Genomic DNA, 27,505 nt, shown 5'->3' with positions numbered 1-27,505 from the left:
ATGTTCACAGATCAGAAAACTCAGTATTATTAAGGTATTAATACTCTACCCCAAATGATCTGTAGATTCACTGCAGTTTGATTCAAAATACCAGCAGTTTTATTTCTAAAAGCTGACAATCTAATTCTGAAATCCATATACAAATGCATGGAACCTAGAATAGCCCAAACAACTCTGAAAGAGTACAATCTTGGAAGGTGGACCCTATCTGACCTCAAGCATCATCATAAATCTATAGTAATCAAGATTGTGTGGTATGGAACAGAATTAGAGCCTAGAAATAGGGCCATATACAGATGGTCAACTGGCTTTCAACAAATGGAGATAAAGGTAATTTAATAAAGAAAGGACAATCTGTTCTAAAAATGGCTCAGGAAAAACTGAATTATCAATATTCAAATCAGTGGACTTTGATGTATACTTCACATCATACACAAAAATTAACTCAAAATGGATCACAGACCTAAATGTAAAAGATAAAAACTTTTAAAAGAAAACATATGTATCTGATAAATGACTTGCACCTGAAACACATAATGCTTCACAAAACTCGGTAATAAAACAAATCAATAAAAAGGGAGAGGTGGTGGATAGATGTGCACACTTCACCAAAATAAATAAATAAATAGCTAATATTCACATGAAAAGATGTTTAACGTATGTATAGGTCACTGAGGAAATGCCAATCAAAATCCTCTAGGGTCACCACCGTCCCTTTCTGGATTATTGCAATAACCTCCTAATGGCCTCCTTCCTTTCACTCTTGACTCTCTATAGTCCATATACAACAAAGTAGCCGCAGGTTCTTATAAAACCTAAGTTAAGACCATGTTACATCTCAGCTTAAAACTCTAATGGCTCACTTCTCACTCAAATTAAAAACCTTCCACTGGCTTATACAGTCTTACAAGATTGGCCTCTCACACTGGCCTCTTCTCCTACTGCAACCCCCTCACCTTCCTTTCATAGTACTGTCCCAGCTGCCTGTCCCTGTCTCCACTTGCTTTCATGTTAACCACATGATAATAATCTTAGTAATATTTAACATTTACTAAGTAATACTTACTATGAACCAGATATTGTTCTACTGCTAAGTCACTTCAGTCGTGTCCGACTCTGTGCAACCCCATAGATGGCAGCCCACCAGGCTCCCCTGTCCCTGGGATTCTCCAAGCAAGAACATTGGAGTGGGCTGCCATTTCCTTCTCCAATGTATGAAAGTGAAAAGTGAAAGTGAAGTCACTCAGTCGCCTCCGACTCTTGGCAACCCCATGGACTGCAGCCTACCAGGCTCCTCCGTCCATGGGATTTTCCAGCCAAGAGTACTGGAGTGGGGTGCCATTGCCTTCTCCAAGATATTGCTCTAACTGTTTTAAATGCATTATCTCATTCAATTCCAACAATTATCTCCCCCAACTTTACAAACGATGAAACTGTTACAAAGAGGTTAATTAACCTAAGAGTTAAGTCTGTAAGTGTTGAAGTCAGAATTCAAAATTACAGATGGAAGAAGCCAACTGCACAACCCAAAATATACATGTCAATAATGTCACCTACTTCTTAACATTCTTAAGAAATAAGCATAGAATAAAGAGAAGATAGGATAAAGGACTAAGAGAGGGAAAATCAACATGCTTGATGTAGTCTCAGAGACGTAAAATTGGTTAGGAGGAACCAGGACAATTCAAGTATTTTCAAAATGTAGCATCTAACTAGTTAAAGGTCAAAGTCAGCACAAATATTACGTAAATCAAAATATGACATTTAAAACTTACTTTTTCTGTAGTAACAGTCAAGGAAGGAACCAATGCAGGTGATGGTTCTGGTTGCTTCTTATGTTTTTGTTTGTGTTTGTCCTTTTCTTTATATTTCTAAAAATGAACAGAAGTAAAATACAATTTAAATTTAAATTATAACTGATATACACATAATAAGATATTTCTTTGTAATTACATTCAAGTAATTTAAAATATTAATAAATGCTTGTCAAAAAAACAAACTCACTTCTAATCAGATATCATTTTATATCTAAACAATAATAGTAATATACTGATGCTATTACTACATGTATTACTATATATTACAATATATAATACTACTACTGTAAGTTATATTAAGGTGATTTGTTTTCTTATCCTTGACCAACCTAAAAGATAAACTGAAGTCTACATTTATATCTGACAAACTATTTTTGTCCTATTAAAAATACCAAATGCTGTTGTACAGATTTCATAAATAGTACTTTAAAATTTCTATACACTTTGACATGCACTATCACCTCATAACGGTATCAGATTCTCCAACACCATGCATTAAATTCTATGGCCGATAAACTACAAACCAGTGCAAAGAAACTCAGACAAGAAATTCTTTTTGATGTCTACTCAAAAAATAGACAAATCAGTTATCTCTGCTAAAACTGATGAACTGAAATATAAAAAGAATTCAATTAATAAGAAATTAACTACATTATTAGGAGCCCAACTTTATTTAACATCAAAGTACTTTAACCAAATTGTTCTCAATTGTTTGAATCAGTAGGTAAGCATATTGTGTGTGAAGTTTACCACTGTTTAAAGAGTTAATTCAACTTATTTCTCACAGTACTTAAGTTTAACCATTCAGAGCACTTAATCTATTCAAAGCAAGAATGAATACTACCACTGGCCCTGCCCTAAAAGAGAGAGGGCGTATCAGCAAAACAAAATGTGTACAAATTAAGGATAGATGTTTTACTATAATACCTAAGACTACTGCCCCTTTTTGTTTTTAATTACTGATTTAAGTACATAAGATACCTCTCTATAGCAAGGTTAATAATTTAGAAAAAGAAAATATAAAAGTAACAGTTTCTATTCAGAGTTTTTAGGAAACTTTGTTACTATGAAGTTGTTTTAACTGTGACAGATCATAAGGAATCATGCCTCTAATTCTTTGTATGAGGATGCATATAGAAGTTGAGGAGGCAAGAGCTTTGAGAAGACCTCTATGGCTTTCACCTTTGCTGCCTTAGTTTCTAGTCATCATGTAGAGAGTCAGTTCACACTTTCCTGATAGAGAGGCTAGGCAGAAAAAGAGGCCTTGTGGAGAAGAACTGGAGTTAACCCCAGCCTACAGTCAGCAGCATGTCAATTGAGACATGTAAGTAAGACTATCTTATCTTAGATCACCCAGCCAGCCACCAGCTATGAGTAGACTCATGATTAAGCCCAGCTGATACCATGTGAAGGAAAGACAAATTGTGCTGAGCCCTAACCACTAAAACATGTATACCACTAAAAGTCGTTAAGTGGTTTACCAAGCAACAGTAGATAATTGAAACAAAGCCAGAATTCACAATCAGGTAATGGGAGTTAATGAAAGTAGAAATTTAAAGTAACACATATTGGAATTTTTGTATTCACCAAAATGACAAATATAACTATACAATCTCGTTTATAAACATGATCCTTGACTGCAGTAAGTTCTATATCAATACTTTTCTCCCATCAAGATAATACAGGAGCCTCTCCATCCTTCTTCATGTTCTACTTCCCATACTGGTCTTTATTCATCAAGGGTACAAGAGCTGGGATAATTTTATATATATTTTATAGAGAATGACGCTGAAAAACAGGATGAACAATCTCTATGGGGCTTCCTTGGTGGCTCAGTCAAGAATCTGCCTACAATGCAGGAGACTCAGTTCAATCCCTGGATCAGAAAGATCCCTGGAGAAGCGAATGGCAGTCCATTCCAGTATTCTTGCCTGGAGAGTCTCATGGACACAGGAGCCTGGTAGGCTACAGTTCATGGGGTTGCGAAGAGCTGGACACAACTGAGAGAATAACACACTCACAAACAACAGCTACAATCGTAGATAGAACAGAAGAGTAAAAAGTAAAGCATACATGTATATGTATGAAAACATGAATGTATGTAAGACATAATGGAATAATACACCACTTTCGTCCTGTGTAATACACCAAGAAATACATGCTGAGACTGTAAATGTTCACTGGGAGAGATTGTGAATAGATTACATCTACAGTATAGGCCTGTGAAATATGAATCAATGCAGTGAAATGACTTTCACACTAAAGAGATAGGCTGATTTTAACAGAATAGGGAAAAAATTCAGGAAAATATTCAGTTACATCTAAATACTTAAAATATGAAAAAGACGGGATTCCAAATCAGCAGGAAAGACTGAAATTATTTAATAATACTAGAAAAAGTGGTTAATAATGTAGGAAAAATGTCTTAAACAAAAAAAAGACAAAATCTAAACAGATTATTTTATAGTTAAAAATTAAAATAAAGAGGCTGAAGAAAATGTTTTTTAAAATTTGAAATTTAGAGGAGGAAAGACTTTTCTAAGCATAAAACAAAGTAAAAATCAGAAACAAAAAAGGTAGTTTTAGCTATTCAAATACTTCTGCATCAATTTAAAAATCATTAAAAAGCTAAAAACAGAAATAAGTTAACATGTTCTGTATTTTAGTGTTTAAAATGTTTATACATCAGGAAGAAAAAATAAACATGCTATGAAACAATGTACAAAGGGCAATTCACAAAAGAAACAATGAGCCACAAAACAAAAAATGTGCAACCAAGAACTGAAGAACTAATGGCAATATTATTCTATTACCTAAATTTTTTTAACACCAAAACTGCTGGATTTTTGTTTTAATTTTAAGACCCAATGTTGCCCAAGTTACTATGAAACAAGCACTTGCATACAATGCTAAAGAGAATGTAAACATTCAGTGGACCATTTTAAACGTTAAAGAGTTAGAAACCGTACGTAGATACAGTATCTGACTAGTAATTTCATCTCTAAGAAGTGAAGGTTCAAATACAGTTTATTATGTTACTATTTGCAATGAGAAATAAAAACTAAATAATCTAAATGTTCAACAACACAGGTGTGGTTGAAAAAATTATCATACAACCATGTAATGGTCATTTAAAAAGTATGTTCTGAAGGAATATTTAAAGATCTGGTAAAATGGCTAATATGAGTTTCACTTTAAAATTTTATGCAAAGAGTCAAGCTTGAGAAAGAAAAAGCTGAAGATGTAACAGTTTCTGATTTCAAACTATACTACAAACTGTTGGTAATCAAAACAGCATGGTACTATCACAAAAACAGACACAGAGATCAGCAGAATGGAACAGAGTCCAGAAATAAACCTGTATTTATAGGGTCTATTGGGCTTCCCTGGTGGCTCAGACAGTAAAGAAAATGCCTACAATGCAGGAGACCTGGGTTCAATCTCTAGGTCGGGAAGATCTCCTGGAGGAGGAAATGGCAACCAACTCCAGTATTTGTGCCTGGAAAACTCCACGGACAGACAAGCCTGGTGGGATCCGATGGAATCCATGGGATTGCAAAGAGTCGGAACAAGACTGAGCAACTAATACTATATGGTCAATTAACCTACAACAAAGGAGGCAAGAAGAATCAAAAGGGAAAAGATATTCTCTACAATCAATAATGTTGTGAAAACTGGACAGCCACATGCGAAAGAATCAGACTACTTTCTCAAACCGTATACAAAAATAAACTCAAAATGACTTAAATAGAAGACCTGAAACCATAAAACTAAAAGAAAACATGGACAGTGCCTTTTGACATTGATCTTAGCAGACTCTTTCTCGGGCAAGAGAAACAAAGGCAAATATAAATAAATGGACCTATATCAAAATGAAAATGAGAAGCTTTTGCACAGTGAAGGAAATGAAACAGCCATATTTGGAAACAATACATCTGATAAGGAGTTAATATCCAAAATATGCAAAGAACTCATATAACTCAATATGCAAAAAACAATTACAAAATGAGAATTTTTCCAAAGAAGACATAGAGATGGCCAACAGACATATGAAAAGATGCTCAACATTATTATTAATCAGGGAAATGCAAATCAAAACCACAATGATATACTACCTCACACCTGTCAGAATGGCTATCATCAAAAAGACAACAAATAACAAGTACTGGCAAGGATGCAGAAAAAAGAACATTTGTGAACTGTTGGTGGGATTGCAAATTAGCTCAGCCACTATGGAAAACAATATGAAGATTCCTCAAAAAATTAAAAATAGAACTGCCTTATTATCCAGCAGTTTCACTTCTGGGTATTCACCCCAAAAAAACAAAAACACTAATTTGAAACAATATATGCACAACATTCACTGAAGCATTATTTGCAATAGACAAGATATAGAAGTAACCTAATTGGCCATCAATAGATTATGTGCATAAAGATGCTGTGTGTATGCCTGTGTAACACTACTCAATGATTTAAAAAAAAAAAAAAAACTTTCTATTTTACATGAATGGACTTAGATGGTATTATGCTAAATTAAATAAGCCAGAGAGAGAAAGACAAACACCACCATATGACCTTACTTTTATGTGGAATCTAAAAGACAAAACAAACCAAAACGGAAACAGATTCAGATGCAGAGAGTAGGGTGGGAGTGAAAACTTTCAGTTATAAAATAAGTAAACAAAGAGAGGTAGCTATAAGACACACCATAAGGAACATGGTCAATAACACTGCTAAGAACACTGGACAGATGGCTACTGGACTTATGGTGATCATTTCATAATGTATGTAAATATCAAATCACTACATAGTACACCCAAAACTAATATAATACTGCATATCAACTATATTATTTCCATTAAAAATAAATTTAGTAAGTGAATAAAAATTTTATGCAAAGAGAGAACAACCACCAGAAGGAAATAAACAAACACTATTTTTTTATGTTAGGACAACTGGTGTCACTCCCAAATACATCACTGTGTATAATTAACAATGAAAATAATCAGAATTTCATCCTTAAAGCAGCCCTGTGATGATCTACTTTTATAGATCAGAAAGGAATGGTTTAAACAAGTACAAAATAGATTCTTATCTATACCGCCCAAGAAACTCAGCTGAAACGAAAACTTTTTTTTAATTTAAAGAAAAAAATAAATAAGGTACCCATGATGACAAACTATAAAAGGAAAATTTGAAAGAGTAGGGGAAAAAAGAAAGATTTAAAGGAAAGGAAAGAAAATGATTCCATCTTAAAAGTATCTTCAGCTACAGAATGAACTACTTTCCCTGTAGAAGGTAGAGACAATACAGTTTTTAACCTAAATTTAGAGCATAATGAACAACAAAGAGACATTCAGTGTTTCCAGTATTCAAACCAGAATGGGAAAATAAATCATTAAAGGAAAATTAAAGTATAAGACAGTAGAGATAATACTTGAAATAAGTTCCTCTCTTCCAAAACAGAGGAATTCGATATCTCAGAGTCTGAGTCAGGGACATGTATCACAGAAACACTGCTAGAAAGAAATGTTTGGTGTAAGTCAGAATTCTAAAAGGAATGCAGTATCGTGCTTGAGGTTATTTCCCCAGAAAAGTTCTAAATTAACAAAGATGTGCTCATATGTAGGAAAGATTTCATTATCACTAAGTGTGAAGAAGAGTTCATCAGGAAGCCTAATATTAGAAATTAAATTTCTACTAAGGAAAAAAGGATCTATGTTCAGTAACTCCCAAGGCTTTAAATGGTGATTTAAAATCACACCAATTTTTTTCCGATGTTAACAATTAAAAATCAAACAAAAACCAGTGAAAACAACAAACCAAACAGCAACCAAAACTGGGGGAATGGTAGAAGCAGATAATACATTAAACAAAAACTAGCAGGCAAGCAGTGAAATAGAAGACTCTAGAAATAGACCAGAAGTTGCCCTGAACTGAACTATAGAATTCAGCTATTAATAATCCTACTTCCTATTAGCTAAAATTCTGAAAATATCACAAAAACTCCCAGATCTGCAGAGAAACTACCTTTTCTTTTGCTTTTCCTGACTATTTAATTTGTTCTTTCTTTACCTAAAGAGTAGTGCAGGCTTTAGAGCAGCAACAGGAAAAGCTAGGGGAAGGGAGAGTACTGACTGTTTGGAAGTAGACGATCTAGGCTAGGAATGAATTATATAAAATCAGAGGGTATTCACAAGTGTGTGAACTATCCCCACACAGTTAAGAGATTAAAATCTAGCATAAGATATTTAATCAAGAATTAGAAAAGAGAGCTGAGCCTGGGGTTCTACCAAAAACTGCATACTGTCCCAGTTGAGCTTGTACACTGCACCCTTGACATTTCCTCTGGAAATCAGAAAGAGACACTTATTCCTCAAACCCTAGCCTAAAAATGGTGAGAAGAGATTCACGAAATGGTCTTAACTACAGTGGAGCAAATACCTAGAAAGAGCCTCAAAAACATGAGCAAAAAAGGAAAAACTTGTATGGCAAAGAAACTATAGCTGAAAAGGAAACAATATAAAGAGCATAACATGCAGAAGAGAACCAAAACTCTCAACCTACAAATAAATATAACTCAGCATAGAGGTATTTCTCAAATTGTTCCCTGCTAAGTAAAACTTCACTCTAATGTATGTTCAAAGCACAAAATGAGAAGATGAAACAAAACAGTTAAAAAAACCTCAGGGATTGTAGGAAAAATCAGGGATTGTAGAACCAAAGTAAATTTAAAACTAAAACAGAGTTAGTAACTAGAATAGAATCAGCAAGGGAAAAAGCATACATTCCTGAGAATAAAAATATTGCTCTAAAAAGGGCATGAAAAAAATCATAGTAATGCAAATGAAAAATCAGCAGATACGTTCAGAGGGAATTCTCTGGCAGTCCAATAGTTAGGACCGGGTGCTTTCACTGCTGTGGCTTGGGTTCAATCTCTGGTCAGGGAACTAAGATCACACAAGCTCATACAAGCCACACAGCAAAGTCAAAATAAAGGGGGTGGGGTGGGGGGTAGTTTAGAGAGGAACATTTAACAGTTACAGACAACAATAACTGAACATTAAGTATAACTTGTGTCCCTACAGTAGAGAATCCAGTGAATGGAGAACAGAAGATGTATTCAAACATAAGAGTCTACAAAATAAAAGGGGGGAAAAAAAACCCAAAACAACGCATTCTGAAAAATTCAGTTATAGAATGTTCAATGGCAAGACTTACTGTAGTTAAACTTAGCAGACTACATGGGGGTCAGTGGGGTAGGAGTGTCCCTGGTCCTCCCCACAGCAATAGTCCAGGTCCACTGCCTGAATTCTTAAAGGAAAGAAAGTGTCACCCAATAATATATACAGCCAAGATTCAGTTCAAAAATTAGGACAAGAAGAAAACACTTTCCATTATGAACAAAGTCAGAGAATACAGGTCTGAAGAACGTATTCTTGAAAAAAAGTTACTGAACACTAAAGCCCTGCCAATTTGAGATGATATAAAGAACTCATTGGAGAAGCTGTGGTGGAAGGTAGTGACCATCTAACAAATTTAAATTAAATACAGAACAAATCCCTAAAACAACTGTGAGGATTGTTTACAGAAGAGACTGTCTCAGACCTGAAAAATGCAACATAAATATCTTTAAAAACAAACAAACTGGATGGAAGGAAATGAGAAGAGCACAGGGATATTGTTTGCCTTTCATAGCAGGAGCTCAATATAGACTCTGAAGCACACAGTTAAAATAGTTTGCCACCAAATAGTAATTGCACATAAAATCCTTCCTTGTAGACAAAGCCTGGTTTTCTTTGGCTAATCACTCTCTCAGATTTTCAAGCTCAGAGGTGAACATGGATTATCTAAGTCAATTTAGATAAATCTACCTCCTGAGCCACAGACAGCTTTAGGTCTGGGATAGATTTAGGTCAGGACAATAAAACAGAACAGGAAATTTTCTGTGAGATGGCTGGGAATGTTCTCTCTTTAAAAGGTACTCCCTTGCTGTCTTCAGATACTCAAGTGTTAGGCCGCGACCCCTGGAACAACTGCAGTGACCTGCCAACCATGCCTAGAGAAGCCAAGAGAACTACAAGGAAGACAACAATGCCCTACCGCCACTGAACTGACCACTGCTAAGCTAACCAATCTCAGAAATGCCTCTGAGCATCTTATGCAAAACAGTAAGCCTCCACTGCTTTAGCAAAATTCTGTTACAGTTAAAAGCATCTGAACTAGAAGGACGATCTTACTTTTCAGTGATTTTTTTGTGTGCTTCAGTATATCCACAATTAAAGACAGAAGTTTAAGGAAATAATATCTGTTCGGATAAGGAAATCTTATATGAAGTTCAATTTATATATTTGCTTCACTCTCTTTTATAGAGCCAAGTAAATCTAAGTTTAATATTTTTTTAAAAACCAACAGTATTGCACCATTTTAGTATTTTTGATTGTTCTAATCATCCTTTCAAAATCTATTAACTATCTATTTATAAACATCTGGAATGTTTACTTAGTAGTAATGATGGCTATTTCTGGATGGTGAATTCTGGAGTTTTTAAATTAATTTGCATTTTTAAAAATGCTTTGCCTTATTATTTTTTTTTTTAATAATTACATATCCCTGGTGGCTCAGGCGGTAAAATCGTCTGCTTGCAGTGCTGGAGACCTGGGTTCTATCCCTGGGTCAGGAAGATCCCCTGGAGAAGAAAATGGCAACCCACTCCAGTACTCTTGCCTGGAAAATTCCATGGGTGAAAGAACCTCATAGGCTATGTCCATGGGGTCGCAAAGAGTCAGACACAACTGAGCGACTTAGCTAACAAAAAGAATGGGCTAAAATGAAGTAGAGACACCTAGCTATTCAGCAAACCCGTTTCTTTCCCTTATTCAGAGTGTAACTAGACATTTCCCAGTTTCCTTTGCAATCCAATGTGGCATAACTGAGTTCAGGTCAATTATAATCTGAATGAAAAATGACATGTGCTGCCTCTGGGCCTGGTCTTTAATAGCCTTGAGTATTGAGTGTCCATGCTCCTTCCTCTTCCAGGGATTAATACAAGGGAACACAGCAGACACAGAACCAACACTGAAAAGAAGGCCGAGAAGCAAGAATGGAAGCAACCAAAAGTCCTAACTCATGGCTTGTCAGAAAGCTGTTAATCAAGAACATCTGTTTTGGATGTCATTGTGAACGAAAAATAAACAATGTATTAATCCTCATAATCTGAGGAGTATCTAATGTTAGGAGATAATTCTTACCTAAGTCTCTGCTCTTTCTTTATGTCTTGCAAATAAATAAGGAAATGACTTGTCCATCATCTAAATTATCTTTTCAAGGTTGTTTGTATAATGAGCAGACTTAAAAGACAGAATGTGTACCTTAGGAACAAAGGGCAGCCACATTTACTATTACAAAATATTCAGGTGCCCTAAGCTCAGGGTTCTACTGCAACAGACTGCATGAGCAGCTGTCATCTGGCCCTCTTTGCTCTGCCCTATGGAAACTGGGTCTTGGGGGAATTGTGCAAAAATACTGATACTCTGGTTACTTCTACTGCTTTAAGTAATAAACTATACTTTATCTCTAATCCAAAATTCTCTTGTCTTCTAACTGGCTACCTTATAAGTAGGGTATACCTTATAGTACCCCTTTCACAGTTCTTGACCTTCTGGTGATAGGAATGTAATGCTGTTAAGAGACATGGCTTTCTGGAAAAGGAAGGATAAGTGCTTCAAGGGCCAACTAATGGGATATGAGGGAAGCCTGTGGGAATGACTAACAAACACATTGAGCAAACCGTATGCTCAATAAAGCAGTAAACGATTCTTCATTTTATTGTCTGATAATGAGGAAGAACTGAGGAGGTGGCTGCTAAAATCTCCAGGTTAAAGGAGATTATTATATAGCAAAGGGGATATAGTCAATATTTTATAATAACTATATAAACTTTAAAAATTATAAATCACTACACTTGCAACATATGTAAGACTGTACATCAACTACAATTCAATTTAAAAACAAACAAAAATCCTCCAGGTAGGAGATTTTCTCACCAATCTGGCAGCTGGCTTCAGTTTCACCCTACCATAATAATAACTAATTTCAATACTGAGTCACCCTAAGTGGACAGAAGGTTCCAACCCTTTCAGATAACAGTTATGGAATTGCTTATCTACACTGAGCATGAAAGGAAGGAAACTGGCAAACAATCACTATGGGCAGAAACAAGGTGAATCATAGGAATCCTGGTTGCCTTGGAAAATGCAAGTGGAGGGGTCTGTATGTTAAGGAACAATGGACAGTTGGACTGTCTCACAGCTCAATACCTCCTGCAATCTATCCTATCATCTTTGAATTCATTTAGATGAAAACAGAAGACTTCAGTTCTGTTTTTGTTTTGTTTTGTTTTTTTGCAATGGATCTTGGTTGCTATAAGGCATCTTTGGTCCTTCCTCTCGTGGAAATTTCCCAGAGACAGACCAACACTTTGTGTGAAATAAGGAAGCTAACACTGTCCCTCTTTAGTACCCCACAATCCCTAGGGTAGTACCCCACCCCTTTTTGAAAAGCAGCTATGAGCCTGTCCATGGGCTCTTTTCAAAATCAAACCCATGGAACAATGTAGCTCTCAAGCCTGTGATGTGTATTAGTAAGTCAGACTAAACCATGTGGCAAGGGCCCAGAAATTCCTCACTTGTCAAATGGAAATGGTATATTCAAGAACACAACTGGCCTGGCCCCAGCAGCATCTCAGCTTCGTATTAAAAAGTGGCAGCTACCTTCGTTCTTGTCACCTGATACAAAACTACTTGTTTAATGGGGATCTCAATACTTTAAGGCCACCTGACACGAAGAGCTAACTCACTGGAAAAGACCCTGATGCCGGGAAATATTGAGGGCAGGAGGAGAAGGGGGCGACAGAAAGTGAGATGGTTGGATGGCGTCACCGACTCAATGGACACAAATTTGAGCAAATCTGCAAGACACTGAATGACAGGGAAGCCTGGAGTGCTGCAGTTCATGGAACTTAGTTCACTAACTAGTTCAAATAAACTAAAACCAAATGATGGGCAATGGGTTCCAGCAGCTATTCAATCTCACTACCTGCTAAACTGATCCAAAACTGCACAAGGAGGCAGAATTCAGACATTCTGCATTTTGATAATTCTGAATGTTTTGATAATGGTATCAAAACATGTTTAAACCCTAATCTTCAGATTCTATTAAGTATGTACCCTTAAAGACAAAAGGCACTTCACAAATGCAAGTATATTTACCTATTCTGGATTATCCCGTAGGCCAACTGTAATCACAGGAATCCTTAAAAGTGAAAGGAGGAGTCAGAAGTAGAGAATCAATGGAAGATTTGACTATGGCAGACTGATCAGAGTTGCAACATTGCTGGCTTTCAAAGGAAGTGGATCATGAGGCAAGGAAAGTGGGCATACTCTGGAGACTAAACAAGTTAAGGAAACAAACTATGTAAACACATGAAGGAACTGAATAATAACTGATTTAATGCTCACTTTAACTTCTTTCTGCCTGATTATCAAGTATATCCATTTTCAACATTTATTACTAATCCTTTTCTTCTTCCAGGGATAAAAGTCCTTACCATCTCTTCTCAATGGCCTCATCAGAGATTATCCCTTCTCATGACCTCAGCAAAGCACTCTTACTTCATTAACACCCTGTGCTCCAGTTTCATTTTCTTCCTTGCCTATAAACATACGGGTACCTACTACAATATAGTCAATGAAACTAAACTATAATTCCTCCCAGATCAGTTCTTAATTTTTCAAAAGTTGTCAACAATACTACCTTTATTTCACTACCCTCATACTTAAACCTCTGGGTTTGTTTAAAAAGCATTTCACATGGTTTCACTGCGTTCAAGAAACCATACTAGGTCGTGTTGGAAAATAGTTAAAAGTACAAAACATGGGGATCAGTTCTGAAACACAACATAGAGAATTCCCTGGCGGTACAGTGGTTAGGACTCCATGCTTCCACTGCTAGGGGCACGAGTTCCATTCTTGGTAGAAAAATTAGATCCCAAATGCCATGCAGCATGGCCAAAACACATACACACACACCCAAAAAAAAAAAAAAAACCACAAAAATCCAACAAAAAACAAAACACAATTTGGCCTGTCAGTGAGACATATACTAATGATAACCAGCAGTTTAAAAAAAAAAGTGAAATGAAAAAAGTAAGAAAATCACATAAAAAATAGCCACAGCAAGAGATACAGTGTGAGTCACACAAGACAAAGTCCAGCTTCACTAGAAAGCCAGAAATGAGTGTTGGATCTGAATTAAGATGAAGTAAGAAAAGAGGAAACTGAAAACTGGAAGATCATTTGAAAAAAGAACAACTGAAAAAGATCAATTGACAAAAGAACACATTAAAATGTTTTAAAAAAGAAAAAACAAAGTTTATTTGGAGGGAATAGGTAGAATATGACTCAAACAATTTTTCCCTTTTGTCACATCTAATGTGTTAATACCTCAGTCCAGCCCAGGCAAAGCCTCATCACTTAACTCTTTCTGGTGACCCTTTTCTATTATCAAATCAATCTTCTCATTTTAAAATATTAATTATAATGTACAGTTAAAATATTAATAATTTCACTTATTTGAATCAAATAGCCTAACCCATCTTAGAACTCCAAATTCATATTTCTGCCTTTAAAATGTTTATCATTCCACCATACCCAAAGTGACTAAAATCAGTATTATCAGTTTCTCCTTTTTATAATGTTTACTCATTATAATTAATAATTACAATGCTTGCTTTTCCCTCAAGACCCTACCTGTATTTATGGTAGCATGCCCCTAATCAAGACTGCCTACAACCATCCATCACCTCCAACAGACTACCAATCAGATCCCAGGCCTTATAGATTTTATTGCTTCAATACCTTGACTACATTTCCCATATCTTTCCATTCATACAGCTATTAAATTCAGTTAAGACTTCACTACTAAACATGAACATCAAGGCTCTCTTTATTTTCTAGAGTCATGTTGTCTAATATGGTACCTACTTGCCACATGTGGCTATTTCACTATATTAACAGTGGTCTAGTCTAGAACTTCACACTAAATCAAAAAAATTTATATTTTAATATACTCCTCTCACTTTTCCTCTAATGTAACTATGAGAATAATTGGTACACAGTTTATTTAACAATAATCAGCCCCAAGAAGAGAAACAAAAGAGCAAAAGACCAAATAACCTATTACAATGAAGGAATAAAACTACTACTGAGAATAGTTAAAAAAAAAAAAAAATGTTAAGGATGTGGAGAAATTGGAACCCTGGTTGGTAGAAATGTGAAATGGTAGAGCTGCTGTGGTAGTACTATAGATCCTCAAAAAGTTAAACTCATTAAAAAATAAACTTTTAAAACATAATTAGAAAAAAAAAACAACACCTCAGAATCAAGATGTGATCCAGCAAATCCACTTCTGGGTATATACTCAAAAGAACTGAAAGCAGGGTCTTGAAGAGATATTGTATACCCACCCATGTTCATAGCAGCATTATTCATTCACAACAGCTAGAACGTGGAAGCAAACAAGACTCCATCAACAGATAAATGAATAAGCAGAATGTGGCATATACATACAACTGAATATTTCACTTATACGAGCAATCTAGAGTAGTCAAATTCCTAAAAGCACACAGCAGAATAGAGGCTGCCATGGGCTTGGAGGAGATTGGGGACAGGGGGAGTACTGCTTACTGGTTACATATTTTCAGTTATGCAAGGTGAAAAGAGTTCCACAGATGTGTATCATGGTGATGGTCTCCAACAATATAAATGTATTTAATGACACTGAACTGCACACTTAAAAATGGTTAAGATAGTAAGTTTCATGTTATGTATATTTTACCATTTAAAAAATTAAGGGTGATAACTGCTACAGAGAGAGAAATCCAGGGCCCTGTCACTACACTATCATGTATCATATCATATCCCAAGAATTCAAACAAGCTCACATAGAGAAGTAAGTTAGCTGGAGAGCAGCCCCAAACTGTTTATATTAATTCATTCTGTAGATCCACCACTTACTTTTTCTTTATCCATTCCCCCACTTAATTGAAGTGCTACAACTAAGACAGAGATTGTCTTCTCAGCTTAAAAATAGGCTACAGCAGAAACTAAACAGAATCACTTGCTTTTAAAATACAATTATTATGATTACTATGTCATAAAGGATTCAGTAAAACAGTAAAGTATTGTAAAAGTACTTTGTACTACTTCTGTACTATTTCAGGCTTAAACTAACATTAATCAGTGATGAAACTACCTCAAACAATTAGGTAGTTGATACAAGATTAACATATAAAAGTCCACAGTCTTGGTACTTCACTGGTGGTCCAGTGGTTAAGAATCCGACTTATAATGCAAGGTACATGGATTCAGGGAACTAAGATCCCACCTGCTCCAGTGTGTCCCATTTACTGAAGCCTCTGGAGCCTATGCACTGAGTCTGAAGGCCACAGTCAAAGATCCCACATAACTTCACTAAGATCTGAGGAAGCCAAATACATAGATAAATATTTTTTAAAGTCAATAGTATTTATAAATTAGACAATAAAAGAAGATATAATAAATATAGAAAACCCCCTTTAAAACAACAAGAAGAAATTAGCATAGTGAGAAAAGGAAGATAGTGGCCAACAGACTAGTTGTACTGAAACTCCATACAAAAATAGACTATTTAGAAAAACTAAAAACCAATGGAATAACATTTTACAATAAAATCAAATGCCAAAGTACTTCCATGAACCCTAAAATACAAACAGGGTGGAGCAAAAAACTACAACATCAGCACAGTAACAGCATTTGTGAGGGGAGAAGGAAGCCACAAGACAACTGCAAAATCATCAGTGGTACCCACTGCAAAGCATCAAGGGCTGATTTGAGGACGGCAGCTGAAACAAGAAAGGGTTTTCTACTGGACAAATAATAGATAAATGCAAGCAGCCCCCTCTAGGAAAGACTGAAGTGACGTCTCAAGTTAACCTTTCAGGCAGGGGTTCATTCTCGGGCAGAGACTTACTCCAGAGAGAAATGGTTTCTAAACATTATCCCCACTGAAAGAATATGATAGAATGATGGCCAAAAAAAAGAAAAAAAAGTTATGATGCACTGTGAATACACCATTTAGGTAGTACTTCTCACAAAAGAGCTGGACACGACTTAGCGACTAAGCAACATACATCTAATCAAAGGGAAATTAAAAAGACAAATACCAGTTAAGGAACAGGCTGCAAAACAGCTAATGAGGAATCTTCAAAAATATCAACGTTGTGAAAGGTAGAAAAGCCTGAAGATTATGTTAAAGAAAACTAAAGAGACATTGAATACTTGATTGAATCTTGGATCAATTTCTTCTAAATCAGCTATAAAGAACATTACTGGGACAACAGTATATTGGATATAGACCATATAAAGTAGATATTTCATAAACATTTACTAATTTAAACACTAATGTCCCTTTTCTTCATCTACAGAAAAGGAAATTAAACTACACAGTGTAACATAGGAAATAAATATATTAACAGATTTACTATTAAGGGAAAAAACTTGTTATAATCATTGCAATACTATGATTTTAGAGAGTTGGAATATAACTCTAAACACCTAAATGAACTTAAGGCTTCTACTTGTAACTTTGTCTATCTATCCACTTTTAACAAAGAATCTTTCCCTTCTAAGTTACAAGCTCTTTATAAATCCCCACCCACCCACCCCCCGGCAAACGCTAATCTAAGAAAGACCCTCCTGGAACAAGGTAAAGGTTTCATGAGAGTCTTTGTATCAGCATTCTATTAAGAACACGTGAGGACTTCACCATTTGTACTAAGATCAAAAATAAATTTAATTTGTAATACACCTGATTTATCTAAGAAATCTGATTATTAAACTTCCAAGTAAAAGGCAGAAAGATGTAGGTGGAAAAAAAAAAGATTCCATTGACTGTGGAGTCAGGCATGCCTGGTCATAAATGCTGGCTCCATCATTTATTAATCAGTATCTTGTTTTCTTCAATTTAAGTCTGAATTTGGCAATAAGGAGCCCAAGATCTGAGCCACAGTCAGCTCCTGGTTTTGTTTTTGCTGACTGTAGAGAGCTTCTCCATGTTTGGCTGCAAAGAATATAATCAACCTGATTTCTGTATTGACTATCTGGTGATGCCCAAGTGCAGAGTCTTTTCTGTTGTTGGAAGAGGGTGTTTGCTCTGACCAGTGTGTTCTCTTGGCAAAACTCTGCTAGCCTTTGACCTGCTTCACTTTGTACTCCAAGGCCTAATTTGCCTGTTACTCCAGGTAACTCTCTTGCCTTTGTAGTTTGGCATTCCAGTCCCCTATAAAGAAAAGGACATCTTTTGGGGGTGTTAGTTCTAGAAGCTCTTGTAGGTCTTCATAGAACCGTTCACCTTCAGTTTCTTCAGCATTTCTGGTCGTGGTATAGACTTCAATTACTGTGATATCAAATGGTTTGCCTTGGAAACCAACAGAGATCATTCTGCCGTTTTTGAGACTGCATCTAAGAACTGTATTTAGGACTCTTTCACTGACTCTGAGGGGCACTCTATTTCTTCTTAGGGATTCTTGCACAAAGTAGTAGATATAATAGTCTTCTGAGTTAAATTTGCCCATTCCAGTCCATTTTAGTTCACTGATTCCTAAAATGTCAATGTTCACTCTTACTATCTCCTATTTAACCACTTCCAATTTGCCTTGATTCATGGACCTAACATTCCAGGCTTATGCAATATTGCTCTTTACAGCATTAGACTTTACTTCCATCACCAGTAACATCCACAACTGGGTGTTGTTTCTGCTTTGGCTCCATCTCTTCATTCTTTCTGGAGTTATTTCTTCACTGATCTTCAGTGACATATTGGGCACCTACCAACCTGGGGAGTTCCTCTTTCAGTGTCCTCTATCTTTTTGCCTATTCACAGGGTTCTCAAGGCAAGAATACTGAAGTAGTTTGCCATTCCCTTCTTCAGTGGACCGCATTTTCTCAGAACTCTCCACCATGAACATTTCATTTCATGCAAAGATGGAAACATTTCATGTAAAGATGGGCACAATAAAGGACACAAATGGTATGGACCTAACAGAAGCAGAAGATATTAAAAAGAGGTGGCAAGAATACACAGAAGAACTATGCAAAAAGACCTTCATGACTCAGATAACCACGATGGTATGATCACTCAGATCACAGACATCCTGGAATGTGAAGTCAAGTGGGCCTTAGGAAGCATCACTACAAAAAAAATTAGCAGGGGTGATGGAATTCCAGTTGAGCTATTTCAAATCCTAAAAGATGATACTGTGAAAGTGCTGCACTCAATGTACCAGCAAATTTGGAAAACTCAGCAGTGGCCACAGGACTGGAAAAGGTCAGTTTTCATTCCAACCCCAAAGAAAGGCAATGCCAAAGAATGTTCAAATACTGTACAACTGCACTCATCACACATGCTAGCAAAGTATGCTCAAAATTCTCCAAGCCAGGCTTCAACAGAATATGAAGCGTGACCTTCCAGATGTTCAAGCTGGATTTAGAAAAGGAAGAGGAACCAGGGATCCAATTGCCAACATCTGCTGGATCATCAAAAAAGCAAGAGAATTCCAGAAAAACATCTGCTTTATTGACTATGCCAAAGCCATTAACTATGTGAATCACAACAAACTGTGGAAAATTCTTCAAGAGATGGGAATACCAGACCACCTGACCTGTCTCCTGAGAAATCTGTATGCATGTCAAGAAGCAACAGTTAGAACTGGACATGGAACAACAGACTGGTTCCAAATTGGGAGAGGAGTACATCAAAGCTGTATCTTTTCACCCGGCTTATTTAACTTATATGCAAAGTACATCATGAGAAATGCCAGGTTGGATGGAGCACAAGCTAGAATCAAGATTGCCAGGAGAAATATCAATAACCTCAGACACACAAATGACACCACCCTTATGGCAGAAAGCGAAGAAGAACTAAAAAGTCTCTTGATGAAAGTGAAAGAAGAGAGTGAAAAAACTGACCTAAAGCTCAATATTCAGAAAACTAAGTTCATGACATCTGGTCCCATCACTTCATGGCAAATAGATGGGGAAACAATGGAAACAGTGGCAGACTTTATTTTCTTGGGCTCCAAAATCACTATAGATGGTGACTGTAGCCATGAAATTAAAAGATGCTTGGTCCTTGGAAGAAAAGTTATGACCAACCTAAACAGCGTATTAAAAAGCAGAAATACTACTTTGCCAACAAAGGTCCATATAGTCAAAGCTATGATTTTTCCAGCAGTCATATACGGTTATTTAAGAGTTGAACCATAAAGAAGGTTTGCCTAGACGAATTGATGCTTTTGAACTGTGGTGTTGGAGAAGACTCTTGAGAGTCCCACAGACCGCAAGGAGATCCAGCCAGTCTATCCTAAAGGAAAACAGTCTTGAATATTCATTGGAAGGACTGATGCTGAAGCTGAAACTCCAATACTTTGGCTACCTGATGCAAAGAACTGACTCACTGGAAAAGACCCTTATGTTGGGAAAGATTGAAAGTGGGAGAAGGGGACCATAGAGGATGAGATGGTTGGATGGCATCACCGACTCAATGGACATAAGTTTGAGTAAGCTCCAGAAGTTGGTGTGGAGAGGGAAGCCTGGCATGCTGCAGTCCATGGAGTCGCAAAGAGTCAGACACGACTGAATGACAGAAGTGACTGACTGATTTCTTGTTTTTGTCTGCCCATTATTTTGTTCCTTAGGTAACTCCTGCCACCTCCTTGCAACTTTGTGAAGACTTTCAGCCACAGTATTGCATCACCCCTGACTACAACACTGGGAATGTTAAACGGTAAGGCCAGTCCTAAGTGGACAAGCCTCAGGGTCTCTAAACATTCTCAGTTCCAATGGCTTTCACTTCGATTCTCCTTTAGTATGCTATAATCATATTTTGTAAAAATTGAAGAGTCTTAATGTACTTGCAAGCTAACAGTGAGCCCACCAGTTTCATGGGTACTGGAAGAAAACGTAAAGACTTGTGGGTTGGACACAAGGAGCTTTACTACTCATAGCAACAGCAGTAGCCATAGTGTCAGCATTTGCACTGTTCCTGCCCAATTCTGACAGGATGATCTGAAGGAGACCAGGTGACACTTGTACACACAATGGTTTGCATTTCAGGAGAGAACTTTGGGTTTAGGGAACCCAATGCCTGGCAGATACCCCAAAAAGAGATATATCTCTGTTATCTCCCAAGAAGACACACAAATCTGCCTTGCTCTGGATGGTGCTGCCATTTTCCTAGACTATTTATTATACAGATATTCTGAAAAGATGTGTACAAATGTGAGAGACCTGTAGAGAGCTGTCTCCCAACAACTGATGTCATAACAGACCAACAAAATATTAACCATTATGCTCTACTCTAATTCACTATGCTCTAGTCACAATCATGCAGTTGACTCACTCTCTCACTTGTTCTTGGGACTTCACTGAGTTCTTTCAGACTCTTGCTCCAACAAAACTCTTCCTACATTTCCTTCCTACAAAACTCTATGCCTTCATCCCCTAGCTTTGCTTTAAACACTTTTGAAAACAACTTGTTTCCTTATCCCAATACGCAATCCGCCCAGCCATATCTCCCCTAGGATTCTGCCCCCATCTACCTTCTCTGCTCCATTATCCAGGTAACCAAGTTGTAAGCAGACAGGGTAGAGCATCCTGGAGAAAGAGAACCAGGCATGGCTTTGTTGACACAAGAGATGCCATTTCTGACCCAAGCCATTTAATGATCTAGGCCTGGCTGCAATGCTTGCCCTTGAACAGGTCATAATTAGTGATCTTAAGGGAAGTGAGGGAACAAAGGATACGCAGTCAAGAAACTTTGTAGTTCAGTGATAAAACAGTCCTGCTGCTGCTAAGTCGCTTCAGTCGTGTCCGCGTCTGTGCAACCCCATAGACGGCAGCCCACCAGGCTCCCCTGTCCCTGGGATTCTCCAGGCAAGAACACTGGAGTGGGTTGCCATTTCCTTCTCCAATGCATGAAAGTGAAAAGTGAAAGTGAAGTCGCTCAGTCGTGTCCGACTCTTAGCGACCCCATGGACCTCAGCCTACCAGGCTCCTCCATCCATGGGATTTTCCAGGCAAGAGTACTAGCGTGGGGTGCCATTGCCTTCTCCAATGAATGCTCTAGTCCTTCATAAAAAATGGCATAGTATCCACATTTAACCTATACATCCTCCTGTGTATTTTAAACCATCTCCTGATTATTTATAATACCTAATAAAATGTAAATGCTATATAAATAGTTGCCTGAGCCCAGCAAATTCAAGTTTTTCCTTTTGGAACTTTCTGCAATTTTTTTCCACAGTTGGTTGCATCCACAGATATATAACCCAATGGGTAAAAAACAGGCATTCAACTAGGGCGATGGGAAGCTATGCGCGTGCACACATGTGACATCTGAGGCCAGGTCACAAAAAATACTGTAGTTTTCACCATGCTCTCTCTTATTCTGGGAAAAGTTAGCTCATCTGACGAAAAGCTAGGTGCCATATTATAAGGACACTCAAACAGTCCTACAGAGAGGTCATGCAGCAAGAAACTGGGGTTCTTGCTCAGCCAGCATCAACTTACTGGCCATGTTAATAAGCCATCTTGGAAGCATATCTATGAGCCTTAGTCAAGCCTTCAAATGACCGTATTCCTACCAACAGCTTGACTACAATCTCATGAGACCCTGAGCAAGGAATATCTAGCAAACTCTAAGTTTCTAATTCAAAGAAACTATAAGATAATAAATATTCAGTATAATTTTAAGTCACTAAATTTTGGAGTAATTTGTTATGCTGCAACTGGTAACTGATACACGTTTGTGTTACATGCACAGAATGCTACCATAACAACAAAAACAACAACAACTAAAAATGTAGGAGTTTCAAGGAATCAGTGGGCACGAGCTGAAAGACTTTCAGGAAATGATGAGTGAAAGCCTAATGAGCATGGAAGAAACTATTCTCAGTCTTTCGGGGGCTGCTAAGGAGAGCTAAAGGAGAAAAAACATTGATTTAACTGAAAAGTAGAGGAAACGGGGTTCTAGTTATGTAGTAACAAAGTTTAGCAACATTGGTGCCCTTGGTAACATAAAAAAGAGAAAATGCACTTAATGTATGATTTAAGTAAGGAGATTTTTCTAAGTAATATGTTAAAAGTGTAGTCTTCTTACAATTTATAGTAAAAAGCAGTATAGAGAAAACCTAAACTGCAAAGACCACTGACAAAAAGGAACCAATACTTTCTGGTTTTAAAAATGTCAGTCTTTCCAAACAGCAATCAATACTTAAGTAAGGACTAAGTATATCAGATTTGGAGACATGTGGTTGTATTGTGAGGCTCCCAAACATAAAACAAACATAAAATCTAGGCTATTTCAGAAAATGAGAGCAAAGTCAACGGTGTGGCTGTAAAATCCATTCTTGAGATCTGGGAGAACCTGAAACAACGTCAGGTGTTAGGATCATGAAAGACAAACAAAGAATGAGGAAATATGCCAGAATGGGGAAAAAAAATAAGAGACTAGAACAACTGAATGCAATGTGTGATCCTGGACTGGATTCTGAACCTGAAAACAAATTTCCCTCCTTTAGCATGGAGGACATCCAACCAGGATCTGAAGATCCAATAGTTCTGCAATAATGTTGATTTACTGACTTTGTACTGCAATCATGTAGGAAATTTCTCTTTTTATTAAAACTATACACTAAAGTTCTTAGGCTAACAGCATTATATTCGTAATTTACTGTCTTAAGGTCCAGGAAAAAAAGACTACACACAGAAAGTGAGAGAGAAAGAAAAGGCAGGGGAGAAGAAGGGAGGACAAGAAAAGAGTAACGGGATGAAATGTTAACATCTTGAGAGTCTGGGCGAATGGCAGAGAAATAATGTGCAGTATTTTTGCAACTCCTCTCAAAATTCTACTACTATAGAATACTAACAACTACTGTAAAATTAAACACTTTGGGGAAAAAAATATGTTAATCCTTCTGACTGGCTGCCCAACATAGCAAGATAAAACTAGCGTTACTTATAAAACTCCTCATTGAATGGCCCCTTCTTAATTAATCACATCTCCTGTCACTCTTCAGCTCCACCACACACACTACAAATATTCTAAATTACTGGTCCTGAAAAGCCCTGGCCTCTCTTAACTCTCTGTACATGTAGAAGCGTAAAGCTTTAATGTGAGTGGGACACAGAAGTAGCCCAGTACTCTTCAAAGAGACGAAAAGTCCTAAACAAACGGGAAGTTCAGTCAGTGCCGAGGCTCACAAAACATCGACCAAAAAGCCCATCTCCCCCAACCTCCCATGACACCCTAACAGTACTTATTCTACCAGTAACTCGTTTATCTGTTGCCAGTTATTAATAACAGAATGAAACCAAGGGCAAGTAAGAGGGTGGAATTCAGGGCAGGAGATAAATCCCTCTGAGTAGGGGACAGTTGGATTTCTGTCATACCTAGTTACAACTGAGTGTATTTCCATAAGATACACTACCACTAATTGTAACATGGATGTAAAGAACTGTAAGCCTAGTTCTATACTACTAATACATTATATATTAGCATTAATGAGTGGGAGAAGGATAAAGTGAGGATCAAATGAACTGGTACAGATTATCTCAATGCAATAAATAACCACTGATTTCAAATTGATGACCTCCAACTTAGTCTTCAGAAAAAAACAAATAAATCCTTTCTGAAGCTGGGAGCCTCACAATACAAGCACATGTCTCCAAATCTGATACACCTTTTCATTTCCTAACTCTCACCCACACCTGACTCTTCAGCAGTGCTAGGCTTAAAAACAATTCTACTTTACAGTGAACAATAACTAACATTAATGGGAAGATAGTCTTCATAAACAATAATTCATGATCCAAATTGTTTCATGATTGAATTAAGCCTCTTCTATACTATAACACAGCTTTTAATTCATTTCAAACACCTATTTTCAAACTATATATGCCGATTTTTAAATTTTTATAGAGACTGTTCCTTATTCAAAGTTGAATTTCACCAGTAACTTCTCCTCTTTCCTTGCTGGCATTTCACAGTTAATAACCAGTGGTAATACACCTTGGTCCACACAGAAATTCTCTGAAAAGCAAAGGCTTAAGTATTTTTTGAATTTTCTTACAATTATATATAAAAGGTTAACATAAATTGATTTCATTTTAAAATAAGTGAGCGCCAGTCTATGTCTGATGCAGGATACAGCATGCTTGGGGCTGGTGCATGGGGATGACCCAGAGAGATGTTATGGGGAGGGAGGTGAGAGGGGGGTCCATGTTTGGGAATGCATGTAAGAATTAAAGATTTTAAAATTTAAAAAAGAAAAAAAACAAATAAATAATAATAATAATAATAATAAAATAAATAAAATAAGTGAGTTGGATAACACAATATTTAGTATTACTCTTTATCAACACAAATATAACAATAAATATGTGCAAAATGAACTCTGATAAAAGAACTCACTGGGAATATGATTCTAATATATCTTATAAACAATATCACCAAAATTATCTTCATAATATACTGTATTTTATAGTACTAAAATCTATATAGATAAGTACTATCTGTGAAAACATTTTATAACATGATATGCATATTTTCAAGACAACCCTACTAGATGTTAAAATCTTAAAAAAGATAAGGATAAAGAGAAAGATAGCCTATAACATCCGATTTCTACAGCTATTAATATATTATAACTCAACATCAAGATACCATAATAAAAAAGTTGCTTCTCAAATATTCCCAAGGCAAGAAAACAAATTTAACAATAATATTCTCACAGTCTTTATGGATTATCAGGAAATCTCAAATTATTAAAAAATAAAAAGTACAAGTTAATTTTAAGTCTGACAACAAAATCAAACTATACTAAACTCATGTCCTAAAAGTAAACTTCACACAGTATTTACATACTAATGAAAGTAACAACTGCTAGAATTTAATGCTAAACAAGTTTGACTAAATATATTGTTTTTTAATCTACTATCCAACAATTGCAAAAACTCATAACATGAAAACTTTAATTCATTCCTAGAAAGATTAATAAATAAATGTAGTATCCATACTATATTGATGAAACACTGTACTATATTTAATAACTATGCTCTATAAATAACATGACAGGGCATATATCAAGGTAAATGTGGTCATACAGCAAATACTTCTTTAAAGAAGGTAATGCTCATGAAATGGCAGACCATAAGACCATCATTAGTATGACCTCGCTCTTCACAATTTATAAAAGCCCTATCTAAGACTTCCTCATTCATGATTCAAAAGCTTAAAATTTCATGGTGCTTGTGACAAAACCTGTAATTAAACTAAATCTGCCATTTTCCCATCAGCAATGCAGATAATAATAGACAATAAAATCAAACCCTACTGTCACTATCACAGAACTACCTCGTTAAAAAACTCAAAATGAATGTGTACTTGCTACCTGAGATCTACCAAAAATATATAAACCTAACAAATGTTCTGAAGGAGAATATGAGGTTATAATTATTTTTCACTAATAACTGGAAAATTAAATTCAAAACAAAAAGAAATTAAGCTTTCAAAATATTTACCTTCAGAAAAGAAACAAATTCAAACTAAATTCAAATTTGTTTTTAATAACATTAGCATTTTAATTGCATTCCCAATCCTAAGTATTTACAAACATGAGATTGTTAAGTGATTTAGTTTTTAGCACAATCTGCAGAAATATGTTCCCAACTAGTTTACAACAACTGTTTAAGAGTAATGCTCTTTTCTAACTGAAGAAGTTCTTCACTTCATTTAAAATAATTCACAGTTGTATCCTTCTCCTATGTGGGCAATATGTCCTAAGAATGATTCTCTAGTACTTAACATTAGTTTATTAAAAAATTACTCATATCCTTTACAGTAAGTAAAAATGTAAGCAAAAACCAGGTAAGTCAGAAGAAGATAGATTAGTATTAGGCAAGCTTTTAGTCTTTTAAATAAATGACAAAATATTATCAAATAAATGGTATGACATTTGATGATTTAAAAAATAATAAACCATTAGCACCATGGGGCAGTGGGATCAGGGGGAGGACAGTTAAGAATATATAGAACTTCAAAACCATTCTATATTACAAAGGAAAAGGCTGATGAGGTTCTTTCTCACATGTCAAATGAGTTAATAATATCTAGCAATAAACCATTATTGCTAAAGTTAATCAAAGATTTCAATAGATAACCAGAGTAACACATGCAATAACTGCTCTCATGCCTTCAATCAAGTTTTTAATATTTCAAATTTTCAGTTGAAATGGGCATGACCATATTCACAAATATGGCATACTATTTTAAACCTACTTTTTTACTTAATACACAGTCAGAAATTTTCAGTACTTCAATGTTTTCATTCAGCTATCAAGAACTTAATTTTATTTAAAAAAGAAAAAAAAATCTATTAAGTAGATGTGCTACATATTTAGCAACAACAAATCCACTTACTTTTTTCTCTTTCTCATGATGTTTATCCTGAGAGTGAGAGGAAGAATCACTTAAACTTTGATCATATGACCTATTAGATCCCCGTTTGCTCTTTTTCTAAAAGAGAAAATATA

General features: G+C 36.1%; 1 protein-coding gene across 12 annotated transcripts in view; it reads right to left on the bottom strand.

Moving 5' to 3' along the window:
- The window catches only part of MLLT10 (MLLT10 histone lysine methyltransferase DOT1L cofactor), a 214,571-nt gene that overhangs the window by 96,335 nt on the left and 90,731 nt on the right, over positions 1-27,505 (bottom strand). For all 12 annotated transcript variants that reach the window (XM_069547401.1, XM_069547405.1, XM_069547406.1 and 9 more), the window contains 2 exons: positions 27,393-27,488; positions 1,776-1,871 (listed from right to left, as the gene is read on the bottom strand). In XM_069547401.1, the coding sequence (XP_069403502.1) occupies positions 1,776-1,871; positions 27,393-27,488 (192 nt within the window). The remainder of the gene's footprint in view (positions 1-1,775; positions 1,872-27,392; positions 27,489-27,505) is intronic.

The sequence above is a fragment of the Ovis canadensis genome, chromosome 13 (genome assembly GCF_042477335.2).
Source record: "Ovis canadensis isolate MfBH-ARS-UI-01 breed Bighorn chromosome 13, ARS-UI_OviCan_v2, whole genome shotgun sequence".
NCBI lineage: Eukaryota > Metazoa > Chordata > Mammalia > Artiodactyla > Bovidae > Ovis > Ovis canadensis.
Note: the sequence above shows the minus strand (reverse complement) of the source record. Positions and strands in the feature narration are given on the sequence as shown.